The sequence below is a fragment of the Schistocerca nitens genome, chromosome 5, assembly GCF_023898315.1.
Source record: "Schistocerca nitens isolate TAMUIC-IGC-003100 chromosome 5, iqSchNite1.1, whole genome shotgun sequence".
Lineage (NCBI taxonomy): Eukaryota > Metazoa > Arthropoda > Insecta > Orthoptera > Acrididae > Schistocerca > Schistocerca nitens.
The window spans coordinates 340,126,066-340,141,698 of NC_064618.1; the positions used below are offsets into that span (position 1 = coordinate 340,126,066).

General features: G+C 37.2%; 1 protein-coding gene across 1 annotated transcript in view; it reads right to left on the reverse strand.

The window, feature by feature from the left end:
- The window catches only part of LOC126259958 (voltage-dependent calcium channel subunit alpha-2/delta-3), a 941,077-nt gene that overhangs the window by 5,909 nt on the left and 919,535 nt on the right, over positions 1-15,633 (reverse strand). Inside the window, exons 25-26 of the mRNA XM_049957069.1 lie at positions 1,094-1,358; positions 742-952 (exon numbers count right to left, since the gene is read on the reverse strand). Of these exons, the coding sequence (XP_049813026.1) occupies positions 742-952; positions 1,094-1,358 (476 nt within the window). The remainder of the gene's footprint in view (positions 1-741; positions 953-1,093; positions 1,359-15,633) is intronic.

Here is a 15,633-nt window from a genome sequence, read left to right on the forward strand (position 1 = left end):
GTGGTGCAGCTTCTTGATAATGCATGTCCCCATATAGCTAATGTCATAATGCAGAGGTGGCACAAACTAAAGTGGGAGACACTCAAGCATCCATCTTATAGTCTTGGTCTCTCCCCATACGATTATCACACCTTCAGTCCCTTAAAAAAGGCCTTGGAGGGAAGAGAATTCCTGTTGGATAAGAACGTGTGGCTGCAGACAGTTACGGACTCCTTCATGCAGCAGGACACGGGTTTTTACTAAGCGGATGTTTCAACCTGGAGCATCAGTGGGATGATTGTCTCAATGCTCACAATAATTCTGCATGACTGGCTGACTGATTCTGGATTTCATGGCTTTCAAACAAAAATATTCTGATCATCCCTTACATTTATATCATATATCTGCACAAAGAGGTGTGGTTCAACAAATTTTGCTTGGCTACATTAAACATAATTTAATGAAAACAGAAGATATCAATTTTCAGGGACATAAGTTATCACTGAGTTTCCATGAACTGAAAATAAATAGAACACAGCTTGCTGAGAATAACAGATTAATGTGTATCAGCTAATGTGTGAGGGGAAACCAAGGAAGCACAATGTAATTATGTCAGATAGTCAGTTCAATAGCTACACAGTAACTGTAAACGAAAAGAGCAAGCACATAAATTATTCAAGTTTGAGATTATAACAAGATTATTTATAATACTGTAAGGATATTTTAGTATGAATGACATATAAATGATAATTGACTTATTACCTCTGGGTGATAATTCATACACTTTGGAGGCCTTCTTCTGTACATTGCCTCCTGTGGCTTATTACGACAGTGTGATCCTTCTGCTTCAGATACAGAATCATAAGTTACTTCCTGTGGTACTATACTAAGTTGTTTGCTGCCACATGGGCATAGAGTGTCAACAACCAACAGAATTAAATTGCTTTTAGGTATTTTTTGAACACTGAAAGGTCTAAGAAAGGGAACAAGACATTTTCAGTTAGTGAGGTTGTCATGTTACACAAGGCACATACAACTCTAAGGAGGAAAAGAGGAGTTACTTATAACTACAAAACTATCACTGCCAACATATAAGAAAAGAAGGTGAACTTACCTTTCACATCCTGTTGAATGGCAGTTTGTTAGCTTTCCTTTCAGTGGATTGATATTAAGTCGATCTGGCTGTAAGATATAGAGATCTACTCGTTTATCACATGGTCTTGGTTGTGTCTTATTTGCTGGATTTATGTGATGAACCACAGGTGTCATGTAAGTATGATAGCCTTGTCTCTCAGGAAGAGATCCTTCACTAGTTGGAAGGGAAGCACCATCATCTCTTGTTACAAATGTATCTGCTTCAACTTCAGTGTATGCAGTTCCTGCAACAAACTTAGTTATCAGGAGCAGTCCAACTGTTTTACATTAAGAAGTAAAGGTGCATCAAACAGAAATGTGCCTTTTTTTAAAATATGGCATACTTTTGAAGAATTTTAATTGTTCTGAGCACTGAGTTCATAAGAGGTGTATGTCTATAATAGTAATTACAGTAGATGTTGTAACAGACATATTAGTCTATTCATGTATAATATTTGATCACATTGTATATATAATCTTAATGGAATGAGAAAGCTATGGTTTGAGTTACCACATTCCTACAGAAACAATTTATTCTGTTGGGAAACAGAAAGAGTACACACTAGTTTTTCTGCACATCATAGTGCACTTCTGCATGAACAAAAATTTACTTTTGTAGGAATTTATCATCATTTACTCAATTAGGTCAGAGGAGAAGATCAGCAATATGCTTAGATGAAGCACTGATGCAAAGAATTCAAAAAAGGTGTTGACTTTGTTAAAATGATAGCACATGCATTACATTTCTGTACCATGATCACAGTAAAGAACTTTAACGTTATTTGTGAAATGAGTAAATATAAAAGGAGAACAATTCCCGAAATTTCTACAGAGTATTCAAACAAAAATTAACAAAGTACTCTCCTCCATCACTCCAGTTCAAAAATGACCATGGGGAAATTGCTCATACCAACACCAAAAACTGCGAAATTCTTGCAAAATACTTTTCTAAATTACTGAATTGTGAAAAGCCTGCAGAAAAATTTGAATTCCATCATACACAACGAAACCCAGACTCAAAGCCACCAAGTATACAAGAGATTAAAGAGATAATTCAGTCACTGAAAAATAACAAAGCATCAGGAGAAGACCAAATCATCGCAGAATTATGGAAAAATGCAGGAGAAAATCTTATTGCAAAACTCAAAGAAATTATACATGAAATCTGGAAAACTGAAAAAATCCCCACAGATTGGAAGACTGCAATCATACATCCTCTGTACAAAAAAGGAAGTAAAACAGACCCCAAGCCCTACTAAACTGCACAGAACCTCAGCTGGATTCAAAACTAGGCGAATACCAAGGTGGGTTCAGAAAAGGTCGATCTTGCGTAGAACAGATCTTTAACTTGAAAAACTCAATGAAATATTTACATAGTACTTCAAACAAAAGTTATGTCATCACGTTTGTCGACTTTAAAAAAGCATATGACAGTATAGACCGAGAATCCCTTTTTGAAGTATTAGCAGAATTTGGACTTGATCAAAAGACAACAAACACCATAAAAGAAACACTCACGGAGACCAAATCCAAAGTAAAATTTATGGGAGAATTGAGCACAGAATTTGAAATAGACACAGGAGTACGACAAGGGGATGTACTGTCCCCAGTGCTCTTCAATTGTGCTCTTGAAAAAGTTGTTAGAGAATGGAAAAAAGCAGGTGCACCAGAACACAGACTGGGACCAAGACATAAGGGCATAGAATTACACTGTTAGCATTTGCTGATGACATGGCACTGATCGCACAAGACATTACTGATGCACAGAAACAGCTAGAATTATTACAAGAACAGGCAGCTAAAATAGGATTACAAATTTCATTTGAAAAAACAAAATTTATGACTGACGTCAAAGATACACCTTCTGATCTCAAAATTGGTAATAACTACATCTCTCGAGTAAAAGAATTTAAATATTTAGGTGAATGGATTGCAGAAAATTGTAATGAAAAGAAATCTGTCAGATCAAGAGTCCAGAAAATGAAGACGGCGTTTCAGTTAACAAAAAACATTTACAACAAAAAGGGTCTCTCGTGGAACTGCAAAATACGACACTACACAACAGTAATTAGGCCCGAAGCTCTCTACGCATCTGAGACACTAAACCTTCAACACAGAACACTAAAAGAGGAATTAGAAGTGAAATAACGTAAGATAATGAGGAAAATCCTAGGACCAAGAACTAAAGATGGGGTACATTATCCAAAACCCAATGCAGAAATATATAAAAATATCTCCAAAATAACAGACACAATGCACATGAGAAGAATCCAATTCATGGGGCACTTAAAAAGAATGGACTCAAACAGGTTAACGCACAAAATCCATACATTTTTAAAGAACAAAACTACAAGACCGAACTGGTACAAACAGACGGAAAAAGACCTGAGAGAATTAGGGTCTCCAAATCTACATGATAGAAATGAAATCAGAAAAATCACAAACACATGGGGTTTTGAGGAAGAAGAGAGAAAAACTAACCGACATACATGGTCTACGCAACGAAAGCTAGCCCATTCGTTGTTTATGAAGGAATACTGGGCGAAAAGGAAGGCCAACAAATGTTGATTACGCGTGGTCCTAAGTGATCCATCCGCGAAGAAGAAAAAAAGGAGAACACCTGTGCTTGAAATTTCATGGAAACATCATACTAGCTAAGAACCATATAGCAGAGCTGATGAGTCACAGATAGGCACAACAAAAAGACTGTCACAAATAAAGCTTTCGGCCTTTGTCAAAAATAGACAACAGACATACAACCACACACACTACACCAGCATGGCTCCAGTTGCCTGAGACTGCGGTCATGTGTGTTGAGTTGCATTTGTTTCAGTGTGTATTGTATATGTCTGTTGCATATTTTTGACAAAGGCCTTACTGGCCGGAAGCTTTGTCTTTTTGTTGTGCCTGTCTGCGACTCAGCATCTCCATTATATGGTAAGTAGCAACTTTCCTGTTCATAATATTGTTACATTCCATCCTGGATTTTCCATTGTTTGATACTAGCAAAGAAAGTATTTAAGGAATAATTTTGAAGGGGATGAAAACCTTACTCTTGTATTCCATGGTTAATGAATGGAGAAGGAAAAGTAGAGTGGATTGTAATCACAGGTATGTCACAAGATACAACATTTGCCACAGTTGTGCCAAAAATTTTCCCATACGCTGGCTGGATTCATCCCTGTCTGGATATGCACAGGAGCACCACAGGTGCCCCTGTGTAGGCTGGAAAAGTCTTGGCAACAGTGACCTGACACTGCAGTTGCATTTTGTGGGTTGATTTCCTCTGGGACCATTCATAAGAACTACTACTGTGAACTTACTCAATAGGTTCAAGGCATTTGCTCCTCAAATCTGCAATGTAAACTGATCACATAAACATCACATCTCTAGAACAATTAAGGATCCCACACTCTTGCTACAACATAGGAAATGTTGGCTGATATGTGTTCCGTTGTTCTATAACAGTTACCATAATGATACACTGTTAGCCATTAAAACTGCAACACCAGAAGTTAGCAAATAGCCAAATTTTACTTATTGTATGTATGCAGAATAAGAGGAAAAACATGATTAAATTTTTTAATGTGATTTAGAGGTATGTAGGATGTGACTTTAGTACACAGGGCTGCCACCTCTGGCTCTGAGAGCAACAATAGTTCTAACTCTACTGAGTATCGAGTTGAATTGAGCTGGGTTGACATACGTGTGTATGTCATTTGATGCTGCTTCAAGTATATCACCAGAGTTCACCAATCATAGTGACTGGCTAGTGATGATGTGACAGTCTCTTGGTAACCCACGGTAAGATGTTTTCAGTGGGTGAGACATCTGAAGGACATACCGGTCAGGGCTACAGCCGAACACCATCTATATCGAGGAAGATCAGGACAGCATGGGCAACATAAAGTCCTGTAGCACCTTTAGAAAAATAAAGCCACAGAGACCTCTACGACAGGGCACAGCCAAGAGCCTTAACAAATAAGGAATACAGTAGATGCTTGCCAGCTACACAAACTACAGGTGATTATGCACTGAATGGCATCCCATAACATCAAGCCAGCTCCTGTGTCTGTATGAAGAATAGGAATCTGATCTGATCTCCTTGGAGCCTCCACACATAGATACATCCATCATGATACTTTATACAGCACAGACACTCATATAAAAAGATTATGCAATGCCAGTACTGTCAATGGGCACACCACTGTCAGCACGGCTCTCTCTGCAACCGTGTCAATTTAGATTGCAACAATGGTCAGTATACTGTCAGACTGGTGCTCACGACACTATCACACTGTCTGTGTGGAATTATGTCTTGTTGCAAAAAAAAAAAAAAACTGTTTCTTGACTCAAGGTAAGTGATGCAACTGTACAACCCCACTTGGCTGAATGCAAACTGTGTCTATCCCCTCAAGCACTAGTTGCTTGGTACCTTGCATGGCACTCAGTATGGCCCTCCCATGATAGTTATGGGATTCTGATCATTGCAACAGCAATATCATGGGACAATAAATCAGCCTTGAATGCCCACTGGTCATTGTTAATTTGCAGCATGTGCCAGTAGACAGTTCTCCTTATTACTTGAGGCATAATATGCCCTTCTCACAAACAACCAACATTTAAATGCAATTTCTGAGTGAGAAATCCACTGTACAATGCTTCCTTATACACAGAATATAGATGGCATTTGTCCTACCTACTTTGCACGGTTTCACTAAAATGCTAATCATTTGCATATCTGAGCAAGTAGTTTCTTGTAGGGTACATTCATGATGCTTCAATGTTAATGGTCAGCAGTGTATTACTAGTAAGCATCTGCTTATATTTGATATACTCTCACATTTCACACATAGTTATAGCAAACACAAATGTTCATCAACATTTATTTGAAGCAATGATTTGTCCCACTGAGCACCACAATCCCATGTCTTTTCTGTAAAAAATATCTATAACTACACAAGATTTTACAAAAGGAAAAGTAAGTATTTTAGAGGTGGTAGTACGGATTTATTTGAATAAAAGCATTTCACATAACATGTGTCCAATCATTGCTTGTTAAAGAGATACAGCTAGTTATAGAAACATATTTTCATTTCACATTTTGGTACTTCAGTCGCTGTGGGTTTATCTATGTCATTGTTTGTTCTCAAGTTCAAGTTGCAAAGTTGTGTTTGAGTTTTAAAAAACTGAATTATTCAACTGTGATTGCAGTTTGTTGGCCTATTCTACTGTATGTAGCACACTGCCTGTATTTACAAATGCTGAGTACCCAATGTGGTATTTGTGTATGTGTTTCGTAGCAGAAATTCTGCTGCTGCTCATAGAGAGTACAACAGATAACTTACTAACCCCAGAGTACCAAATTTTGGAGAATTTACTTGTGCTTGTGCTAAACTGTATGACATTGGCACAGCATCCAGCTATTGGTACAATGTAGTTCTTCAACAAGCACACACAGAATTTATACACTATAATAGTATCATTGTGCTATGACCACTATGGTGTGGTGGGGAGACATTCTTCTGGTTGTAAGGATGGCATAGCTGCTCTCCCACCTGGGATCTGTGGGTTCAATTGGCTGATGGGGACTATAGGAAACAGCCAGAGGTGAATGTAGTCACAGCAAGACAGACAGAGCTCCAGAAAACTCTTTATTATTCATCAAGCTAGAGCAGCTACAGGTGTGCAACTTGTCAGGTGGGCACAGCTCAGTGCCAATCCAGCACCTTAATATTGGTATAGCAGAGAGAGTCATTCCTGAAGGTCATGAATGCTGCTGGGAGACAGCACACTTAAACAGTATTGAGTAGCACTGGCAGCCAGCTAGTGCTAGCACAGCATTCTTGCAGGCTGGAATGATTGCCGTTAGCATAGACTGTGGGGCTAAGTGAAAGCTTTGCTGGATTCCATGGGCAGCACAATGGCATCAAACCTCTGATCCCACCTGGTGGCTGGCTGGAGGATGCTATCTGACCCAGTATGCAGATCCACTGCACTCTGTCACCAAACTTTTCATTGACCCTTTCACTGCAGACAGGCAGTTATTTGTAGCACCTTCATGCTGAAATGTTTCACTGTCTGGTAGCAGTGGTATGCACAGATGAGTGACAAAATGCTGCAATGAAAAGTTGCTACCAGATTCTTGCCACGCATTGATGTAAAGCGCAGGGAAGTCTGCAGATTAGTTGTATCATCAGATGCTTGCCTTTGGGATGATAAGTGGATCACTGTGTCCCAAAGTGCCTTGGCATTGCAGTATTCCATCCACATTGCAACAATGTGTATCAGTGTCCCATATATATAAATTTGGTGGACATTACAGATACACAGCCTCTTTTCTTATCATTTACAGCACATTTAACACCTTCGAGAAGGAGAGAAAAAAGATGACTGGAATTTTTTTGTTGGCTAATTGCAAATATCCAAATAGTTCCATTAACTCTCTTTTTCACTCATTATGGTATCAGTGATACTTATAACTCACATTGTCAGTCTAACACAAGCCCATTTGCCTAGGTGGAGGCACATTTTCAAGAATACTTCTCTGTAAATGTGTGGTGTGATATGATACACAGTCAGTTGATAAGGGCTGTTGTGTTATGGCATTGCATTACAGGGCCCAGTTACCTTGGCTTTCTTGAATACAATTATCCAACATTACTGAAGAGGTTCCTTCGTCAACGAGGATGGGTATGTTCTCCAGCACAATGAGGCCCCTGCACATTCTAGTCAACAGGAGGCAAATCATTTAAAACTAGCATTCCCTCGACGATGGACTGGCAGAAACAGACATTTCTTAGCCACCAAGTTTTCTCGAACTTGCCTTGTAGATTTTTTACCTGTGGGGATGGTTGAAGGTGAAGTCTACAAAGAAACTGATCATATGAATTTTGAATAGTGTTGTCCTGTAAAAGAATGCAAAGGCAAACAGAGCAGCAGAGCAGAGTTACATGTGTTGTCAAAACAATACAAAAATGCACTGATGTCTGCAGTGGAACTCATGAATATCAACTTTGAAATTAGTCACTTGTCAGCTTAAGACCTTCCATCAGAATTTGTTTGAGTTATGTTCTAACAGCTGTATCTCTGTAGCCTACAAAAACTGGACACATCTTATATGAAATGTTTTATTCAAATTAGTCTACACTAACTTTTCCTAAAATAAGTACACTATCCAAATTAAGAAACATAGTCCTGGAGAGTTTCTGTGCACTGAGCTTATCTGCTTCATGTTTACACAATACGATTTTGTAAACATCTCTACAGCAACACCTCTTCATAGCTCTACAGATGTCTACTGTATCGCCTACGGCAGTTTGCGCTTCACAGTTGGAAGCTATCAAAAGTGGTACCAGGTGTACCTAATTCCTTAATTTGACCTGACTGAATCAGTGTCATAATGTTAGTAGTAAAGAATAAATGTATTAAAATATCATGCATGATGCAGCAATTTTTCATGCATCTCAGTGTTTACGCTCTCATATCTCTTGAACTATGTGTCATACACTGATGTATTTGTGTAATACATTCGGTGACATATGTGGATACTTTTTGTGGAGTATGTTGTAGAGTTAGCTCCAAAGGAATAATAAATTTAAACATGAAGCATGATGTGGCAGTTTTTCATGCATCTCAGTATTTATGACATCATATCTCCTGATGTATGGATCATATAATCATATAATTTTGTAGGTACATTCAGTGGTGTATGTGGACACTGTCTGCAAAATGTGTTGAGAGAACAATTAACAAAAAAGAATTAATAAATTTAAATGTCATGTACAATACAGTGGTTTTTCACGCATTTCATGGTTTATGACATCATATCTCTCTAATTATGTGTTGTACAATTATGTATTTGTGTAGGTACATTCAGTGGCAAGTGTGGATACTGTCTACAAAATATGTTGTGAGTAGAATTAGTAGCCATATACAGTTTGTAGGTACATTCAGAACCATATGTGGATACTGTCTGCAAAATATTTTGAGAATATATTTAGTATAAAAGAAGTAATAAATTTAATGTCATGCAGAATTTAGCATTTTTTCGCACATCTCAGTGTTTATGATGACATACCTCGTGAACTATGTGTGCTACCACGATATAATTTTGCTGGTGCATTTAGCGGTGTATGTTGATACTTCTTGGGAATAGAATTAGTAGCACAGAAGTAATAAATTTAAATTTCATGCATGATGCAGCAGTTTTTCACAGATCTCAGTCTTTAAGATGTCATACAACCTGAACTATGAAAGTTAGGAGTTTGTCACCCCCCCCCCCCCCCCTCCAATGATTGTTGCCTGACAGTAAGAGATGTGTGTCCCACGTTTTGTTGAGATTGTTCCAGTGGTTTATGAGGAGATGTGGGGAAAAAAAACACACACATACACTTGGGAGAGTGAAACAGTTGTCAGAAACCATTAGGAACTTACTGCTATGTTCGTGTGTGTGTGTTCTTCCTGACACACTATGTGTAATTGTTCAGCAAGTCTATGTACAGCATGTGGTGAGTGATCCATGGCACATGTGTATCATTAGCCCAATTCCTGTTAAGAAGTACTTAGGAAGAGCGACTGCCTGTAAGCCTGCGTAAAAGCACAAACTTTTCTGTCACCACTGTAGCATCATTTTTTATGTCTATGGAGGATAGTAATTTAGCCCTTAATTTCCTTGGAAGTTGAAGTCATAGAACCTAAGATCTATCTTTTTCATGATGTAAAACATATCTGTCCTTGGCATTTTCACTGAAGTTTGCTGGACAAATTTGTGAAACTAACAGACTTGTAACAACTAATACTCTCTACTTCTAACCTTTCCTGTCTCTATTGTGAGTCCTGATTGGTCAGAATTGTTTTCATGAAAGGGATGGAGGAGAGTTTGTTAATCAACTTCTTTCACAGATGAATTACATTTTCGGAGAAGTCCAACAAATCAGCTTATAACTAAATTTATGTAGACATTCAATCTCTGTTCATTACAGTTGTCAAAGACCATTCGGAACTTACTGCTATGTTCATCAAACAATTATAACCTCCCAGAAAAAAATTCAAATAAGTAATTAATTTTCTGGGATACATACAGAAATTGTAACTGGTGTTCTGATGATTTATGTTCTTCAATAGCCTCTTAATTCCATAGCTAAGAATGTGGCAGAACATTAGCTATTAAGTTTGTGAAAGTAAGAAGTACAAAGTTTTCACAGTGTCAACCAGATCAACAACACAGGCCAACGATTGAAAAACTTTTTTGCTGAAAATATCTTATTCTTATGTTTTTTTGAGGGTGGGAAATCCAAATATGATACTTAAAAACCTGTATCACCCATCATTTCTTCATATTTTACAGTTAAATTTATTAAATTAAGCGATTTTTTAAAGAATTTAACAGCTTTTATATAGTTAAAATAATTTAAAAAGGAGGTGTTATGCATGTAGATGATATTGGTAACATGTCTGAAAAACATTTGCTAGCAAAAAAAGGTTGATTCTATTTTTGTGTTAACAGAAGGTGTTTTGTTTACTGTCAACCTAACCTCACTTTCCTGTTTCCTGTACATGTGCTCAGTACAATTTCTAATCATTGTTGTAAAAACTCTGCTGACAGTTTTTGTTATATCTGCGATGAATTTGTGATTAAAAACAACAAAGAAACATTACGGACTCTGTGAAAAAGATTTACCTATTATACTTTTGATCTAAACTTGGTGATCAAGATAAATATTGGGCACCACATAAGGTATGTTATGTGTGTGTTGAAGATCTAAGAAAATGGTCCAAAAAGTATAAAAAAACCTTTAGATTTGCTGTTCCTATGATATGGAGGGAGCCAAGAAATCATTCTGATGATTGCTACTTTTGCAGTGTTGACATTACTGGTCATAATTTGAGAAACAAGAAGGTAATAAGCTACTCTAACCTTCCATCCGCCATCCGACCAGTAGGACATGGTGTAGATTTGCCAGTTTCTGAACCACCAGATGATTTGAATTCTATACCAACAGAAGTATTTTCTGGTGTACAATCTGATTTACATGAACCAGATGATGATGAATTCAATTATAATACAGAAAGTCTAGAGCCCAGATTGTTGACTCAGACTGACCTTAATGATTTGGTTAGGGATCTGGGTTTGGCTCTAGATTAAAAGAAAAGAACTTATTGGCAGTTAGAACCAGCATATACATGTGTAAAGAGAGAGAGAGAGAGAGAGCAGCAATTTTCCAAGTTTTTTTTCAACAAGAAGTTGATTTAGTGTACTGCTCAGACATTCCCGGTCTGATGAATGAGTTTGGTACTTAATACAAAAAGAAAGACTGGAGGCTGTTTATTGATTCATCCAAAACAAGTTTAAAGGCTGTTTTATTACACAATGGTAACATGTATGCATCTATACCTGTTGGACATTCTATACATATGAAAGAAAGCTATGAAAACCTGGAAATAGTGCTAAATAAAATAGGCTATTCTGCTCATGGTTGGATGATACCTCTGCATATAAAGTTAGGCCTAATGAAACAGTCTGTAAAGGCTTTGCCTAAAGAGGGACCATGTTTTAAGTATCTCTGCCAAAAGTTTCTACACCTTTCAGAAGCTAAACTAAAAGAAGGCATCTTTGTCAGACCTGACATTAAAGAATTGATGTTTGATGTTAACTTTGAACACACAATGACCTTAAATGAGAAATAAACACGGGTATCATTCAAGCAAGTCATTACAAAGTTCTTAGGACCTGAAAAAGCCCCAGATTATGTTTCTATTACAGCTACAATGTTAAAGAAGTTTAAAACTTTAAGACGTTTAATGAACCTGTAAGTTCACTTTTTGAACAGTCACCTTGATTACGTCCCGGACAATATGAGAGATGTTAAGTGAGGAGCAAGGATAGCGTTTTCTCCAGGACATTAAAGTGATGGAACACCAACATGATGGGGGACTACTGTAGGTCACTTCACCAAGAAGTTCAGCATGCAACTCATCGTAGAAAAAGCTACACAAGAAGCTTCAAAGAAAAGAAAGAAAGAAAATACAAACAATTCCAGCTGACAAGTGAAACCTCTATTAACACATGTCATTGTTTTAAGTAGCTTACTTTAAATACAAATCATGCTTATGTTGTAACAAAGTATTTCATTAATTTCCCCATTTATCCTATAGCGTAGGATTTTTATACTATATGATAAAAAGCATATTGCTCGAAAATTATGGGTGATACGAAAAACAACACCTAGGGCTAGATTTGGATTCAGTTGATAATAATCTATAAAGATCAGCTATCAAAGTAAAAAAAAAAAAAAAGTTAAAAATTTTTTTTTCATTGGCCTGTGTTATTAATCTCACAAGGGAACATTTCCAAGTGTCAATGAATGATCTGCACGAAACAAGATCAGACTTTGTGTGTAGAGAGGGAAAAATAATGGAAAATGTATTTTTTTGTTTCAGCCCAATTTCACATTTAAGGGGTAAAATACTCCCTGGAAGGTAATTTGGCATATTATATTTAGAGGGAATATCTTCAAAACCATGAAATATAAAAAATGTGTGTCATATAAAAGTTGAAAAAATTTGAAAATTTGCAAATTACCCCACCACCACTGATGAATTTTGCAAAATGGAAACTTCTGTCACAAGAAAAATTAAAGAAACTTTCATGTCACATCCATCCAAGTACAATAAACCTGGTTTCTGTGATAATATTTTTGGAAAATAAGTTGAACACAATGTTCTGTAAGAGTATGTGCAACATACCTAATTAAAATATGTAAATGTTCATCGTTATTCTAACTTTTTTTACTTGTTTTGGTTTATGTTAAGTTATTATATTACACTGTAAATTTTTTTCATTTTTTTTAGTCTACCATTTCACTTACAAGTATGTCTGTTAATTGAAAATAGTACAGTAATGAAAATCAGTAAAGAAATGCTTACAACATAATGTTTTTTTCCATAAAGTACAAAAATGAATGAATTTTCTCCCGCACTTGGAAAGACATCTGTCAAATATCATTTGTCTCATTTAGATGTTAGCTTACCAGATTTCAATGCTGTCATGAGAACATTTGGGGGTTCATAAAGAGATTATTGAATTCTTGATCCAGACTCTCCCTTAGTTTCTTTTAAAACTATGAAACGGGGCACAAGCAGTTTGCCAGCTACAAAGACTGGTGGCTGAATCGTATAAGCAACATTCTCTTTGTGGTGCATCTCTGTAGACTGTTGACGAGAAGGTCTCACAAACTGTGTGTGCACCATCAGCAAAAGCCGATCTGTTGGGACAAAGCATTTGAGTATGTACTGCTCGGCATGCTACCTGTCGGAAACAGTCATTGCAACATGTTGTTCATGACACGACAATGGTGTTTTCAAGATTTGTTTCATACATTAATAGCTGTTTCTGAAGACAACTAGCTGAAGATTATATAATTTTGTAACATGCAGTAATACACCCTGTTACTAACTCTAGAAGTTGGCCTGTCTGACACCACTTGTCACTAGCCACAGCCCAGAGATGCATGCAGTTCATGGCCTGCTGTCTACCGAGGTTCACCAACTAACAGCTCATGGGGTACAAGGCTGTACAGCTAGATGGAAACACCACAGATAACAATGTGAGTCTCTGAGAAATGCGCATGTTGGTGTCTTCTCATTGGTGCCACCTATTGTATAAGCTGGTGCTGACAGCTCTGCAGCAGCTTCATCTGCCGTTCACTACTACTATGGAACTACACATCACTGCACAACTCCTGGACCTCTTCAGGACCCCTCTCCCACAGAATCTTCTTTGGATTACTTTGCATCAAGTGGATTTCTGGACGTGTTTATCAACACAGATATTTCTATGGATTCTTCTTCAGAATGCCTGTACTTCTCAGTTTTCACTGAACCTGTGTTGAACAAACTTGTTGCCCAATGGTGTATGACTTTTTATTGTGTATGAAATATGAGGGGGTACTCAGTAAAAACTGGAATTATTTTTTAAAAGCTACATATTTTTAAGTTGTTTACAAAAAGTCTTATCCCCTTCAAAAACTCCTCCATTACAACTAATTCGTCAGTCCAAAACATTTTCTGCAGTCATCTTTGGAAATGGCTGATAGCTCCTCCCTTTGTTTTTTTCTTGTCTTCTTCAGTGTTGTGGTGTCCTTTCATGCCCCTTTCCATGCATGGAAATAAGGAAAAGTCACATGGAGACAGGTCAGGAAAGTAAGGTATGTGAGGCAGTGGAACCATGCCATTTTTAGCCAAAAACTGTCTAACAGACATGGCTGTGTGTGCAGTTGCAGTGTCATGGTGTAAGAACCAGTCTCCTGTCTGCCATTAATCTCTGACAGTTGATTAATTGTCTGATGATGGTCTGTCAGCACAAGCTCTCAATTTTTTTCAATATTTTTGTCGATTTTGGCAGTTGATGGACTTACAGTCAACATGTTGCCATTTTTAAATTGAGCAAACTACTCGTACACTTGATTTTTTTCCAATACCATCATCTTGGTAATCTGTTTTCAACATTAAAACAGTTTCAGCAGCATTTTTGCTGAGTAGAAAATAAAATTTCACAGCTGTGCATTGTTCACTTAAACGTGCCATCATAAAAAATTAAACAAAAAGAAAAAAGCACATGCAAAAACAATCACAGGAGATGAACAGAACAAGTCAGGTCTACAACACAGGCAGCATCGAAATGGCAATAAGATGCTCTACACATGCCTATTGGGAAGATACTGATCGTTAACCCAGTTAATATTTGTCAAATTCTAAACGATCATTTCAGCATTATGGAATTCCCTGAGAGTCCTCTCAGTTCACAGGATGTGGAACTGAAAGACCCCATTGTAGCATTTATTTGTGACAGAATTGATGGACATTCGACTATTGTGGAACAAGATAATGGGTATAGTTTGATGGATCAGAGCTCTAAGACGAAACAATGATTGATTATGATTGTGTACCTGTCTGCAAAACATGTGAGGAGTCTTTCATCCCAGACAATGTCTTTCTTCAGGAAGTGAATTAAATTTTGAATAAGAGAAATATGCAGTTGAATTATGGAAAAATGGAAAGAAGGGAAAAAGTTTGCTTTCATCTGTGCACCATAAAGGTCACAAAGTTATGTCAGTGAGACAGCTGTATCATTGGGGAAAGTGTGTTCTTCATGATGGCTCAAAACATGATAAGTTAAAGGTAATATGCCGCTGGACTTTACAAAAAGTACTAGAGGCTATGGGTCATCAACTCGTTACCCATGATACTGACCTTCAAAATTGGGCCTCACAAATGAACAGAGAACTAAAGTTACACAACTTCAAGTTAAGCCCCAAATGGCTACTGCATTTTAAAAAGGAACATGAAACTGTATCTTGGAAAATAATAAAGTTTATAACTAGACGCTATATAAACGACAAAAATGTTCTCAATGAGGTCATTTTATGATTTGTAGTGCAAGTTAAGAAGCACATCAGCATTTTGGGGGCTGAAATGTGTATAATTCTTATTGGAATGGATTCAACCTGCAGTTACACT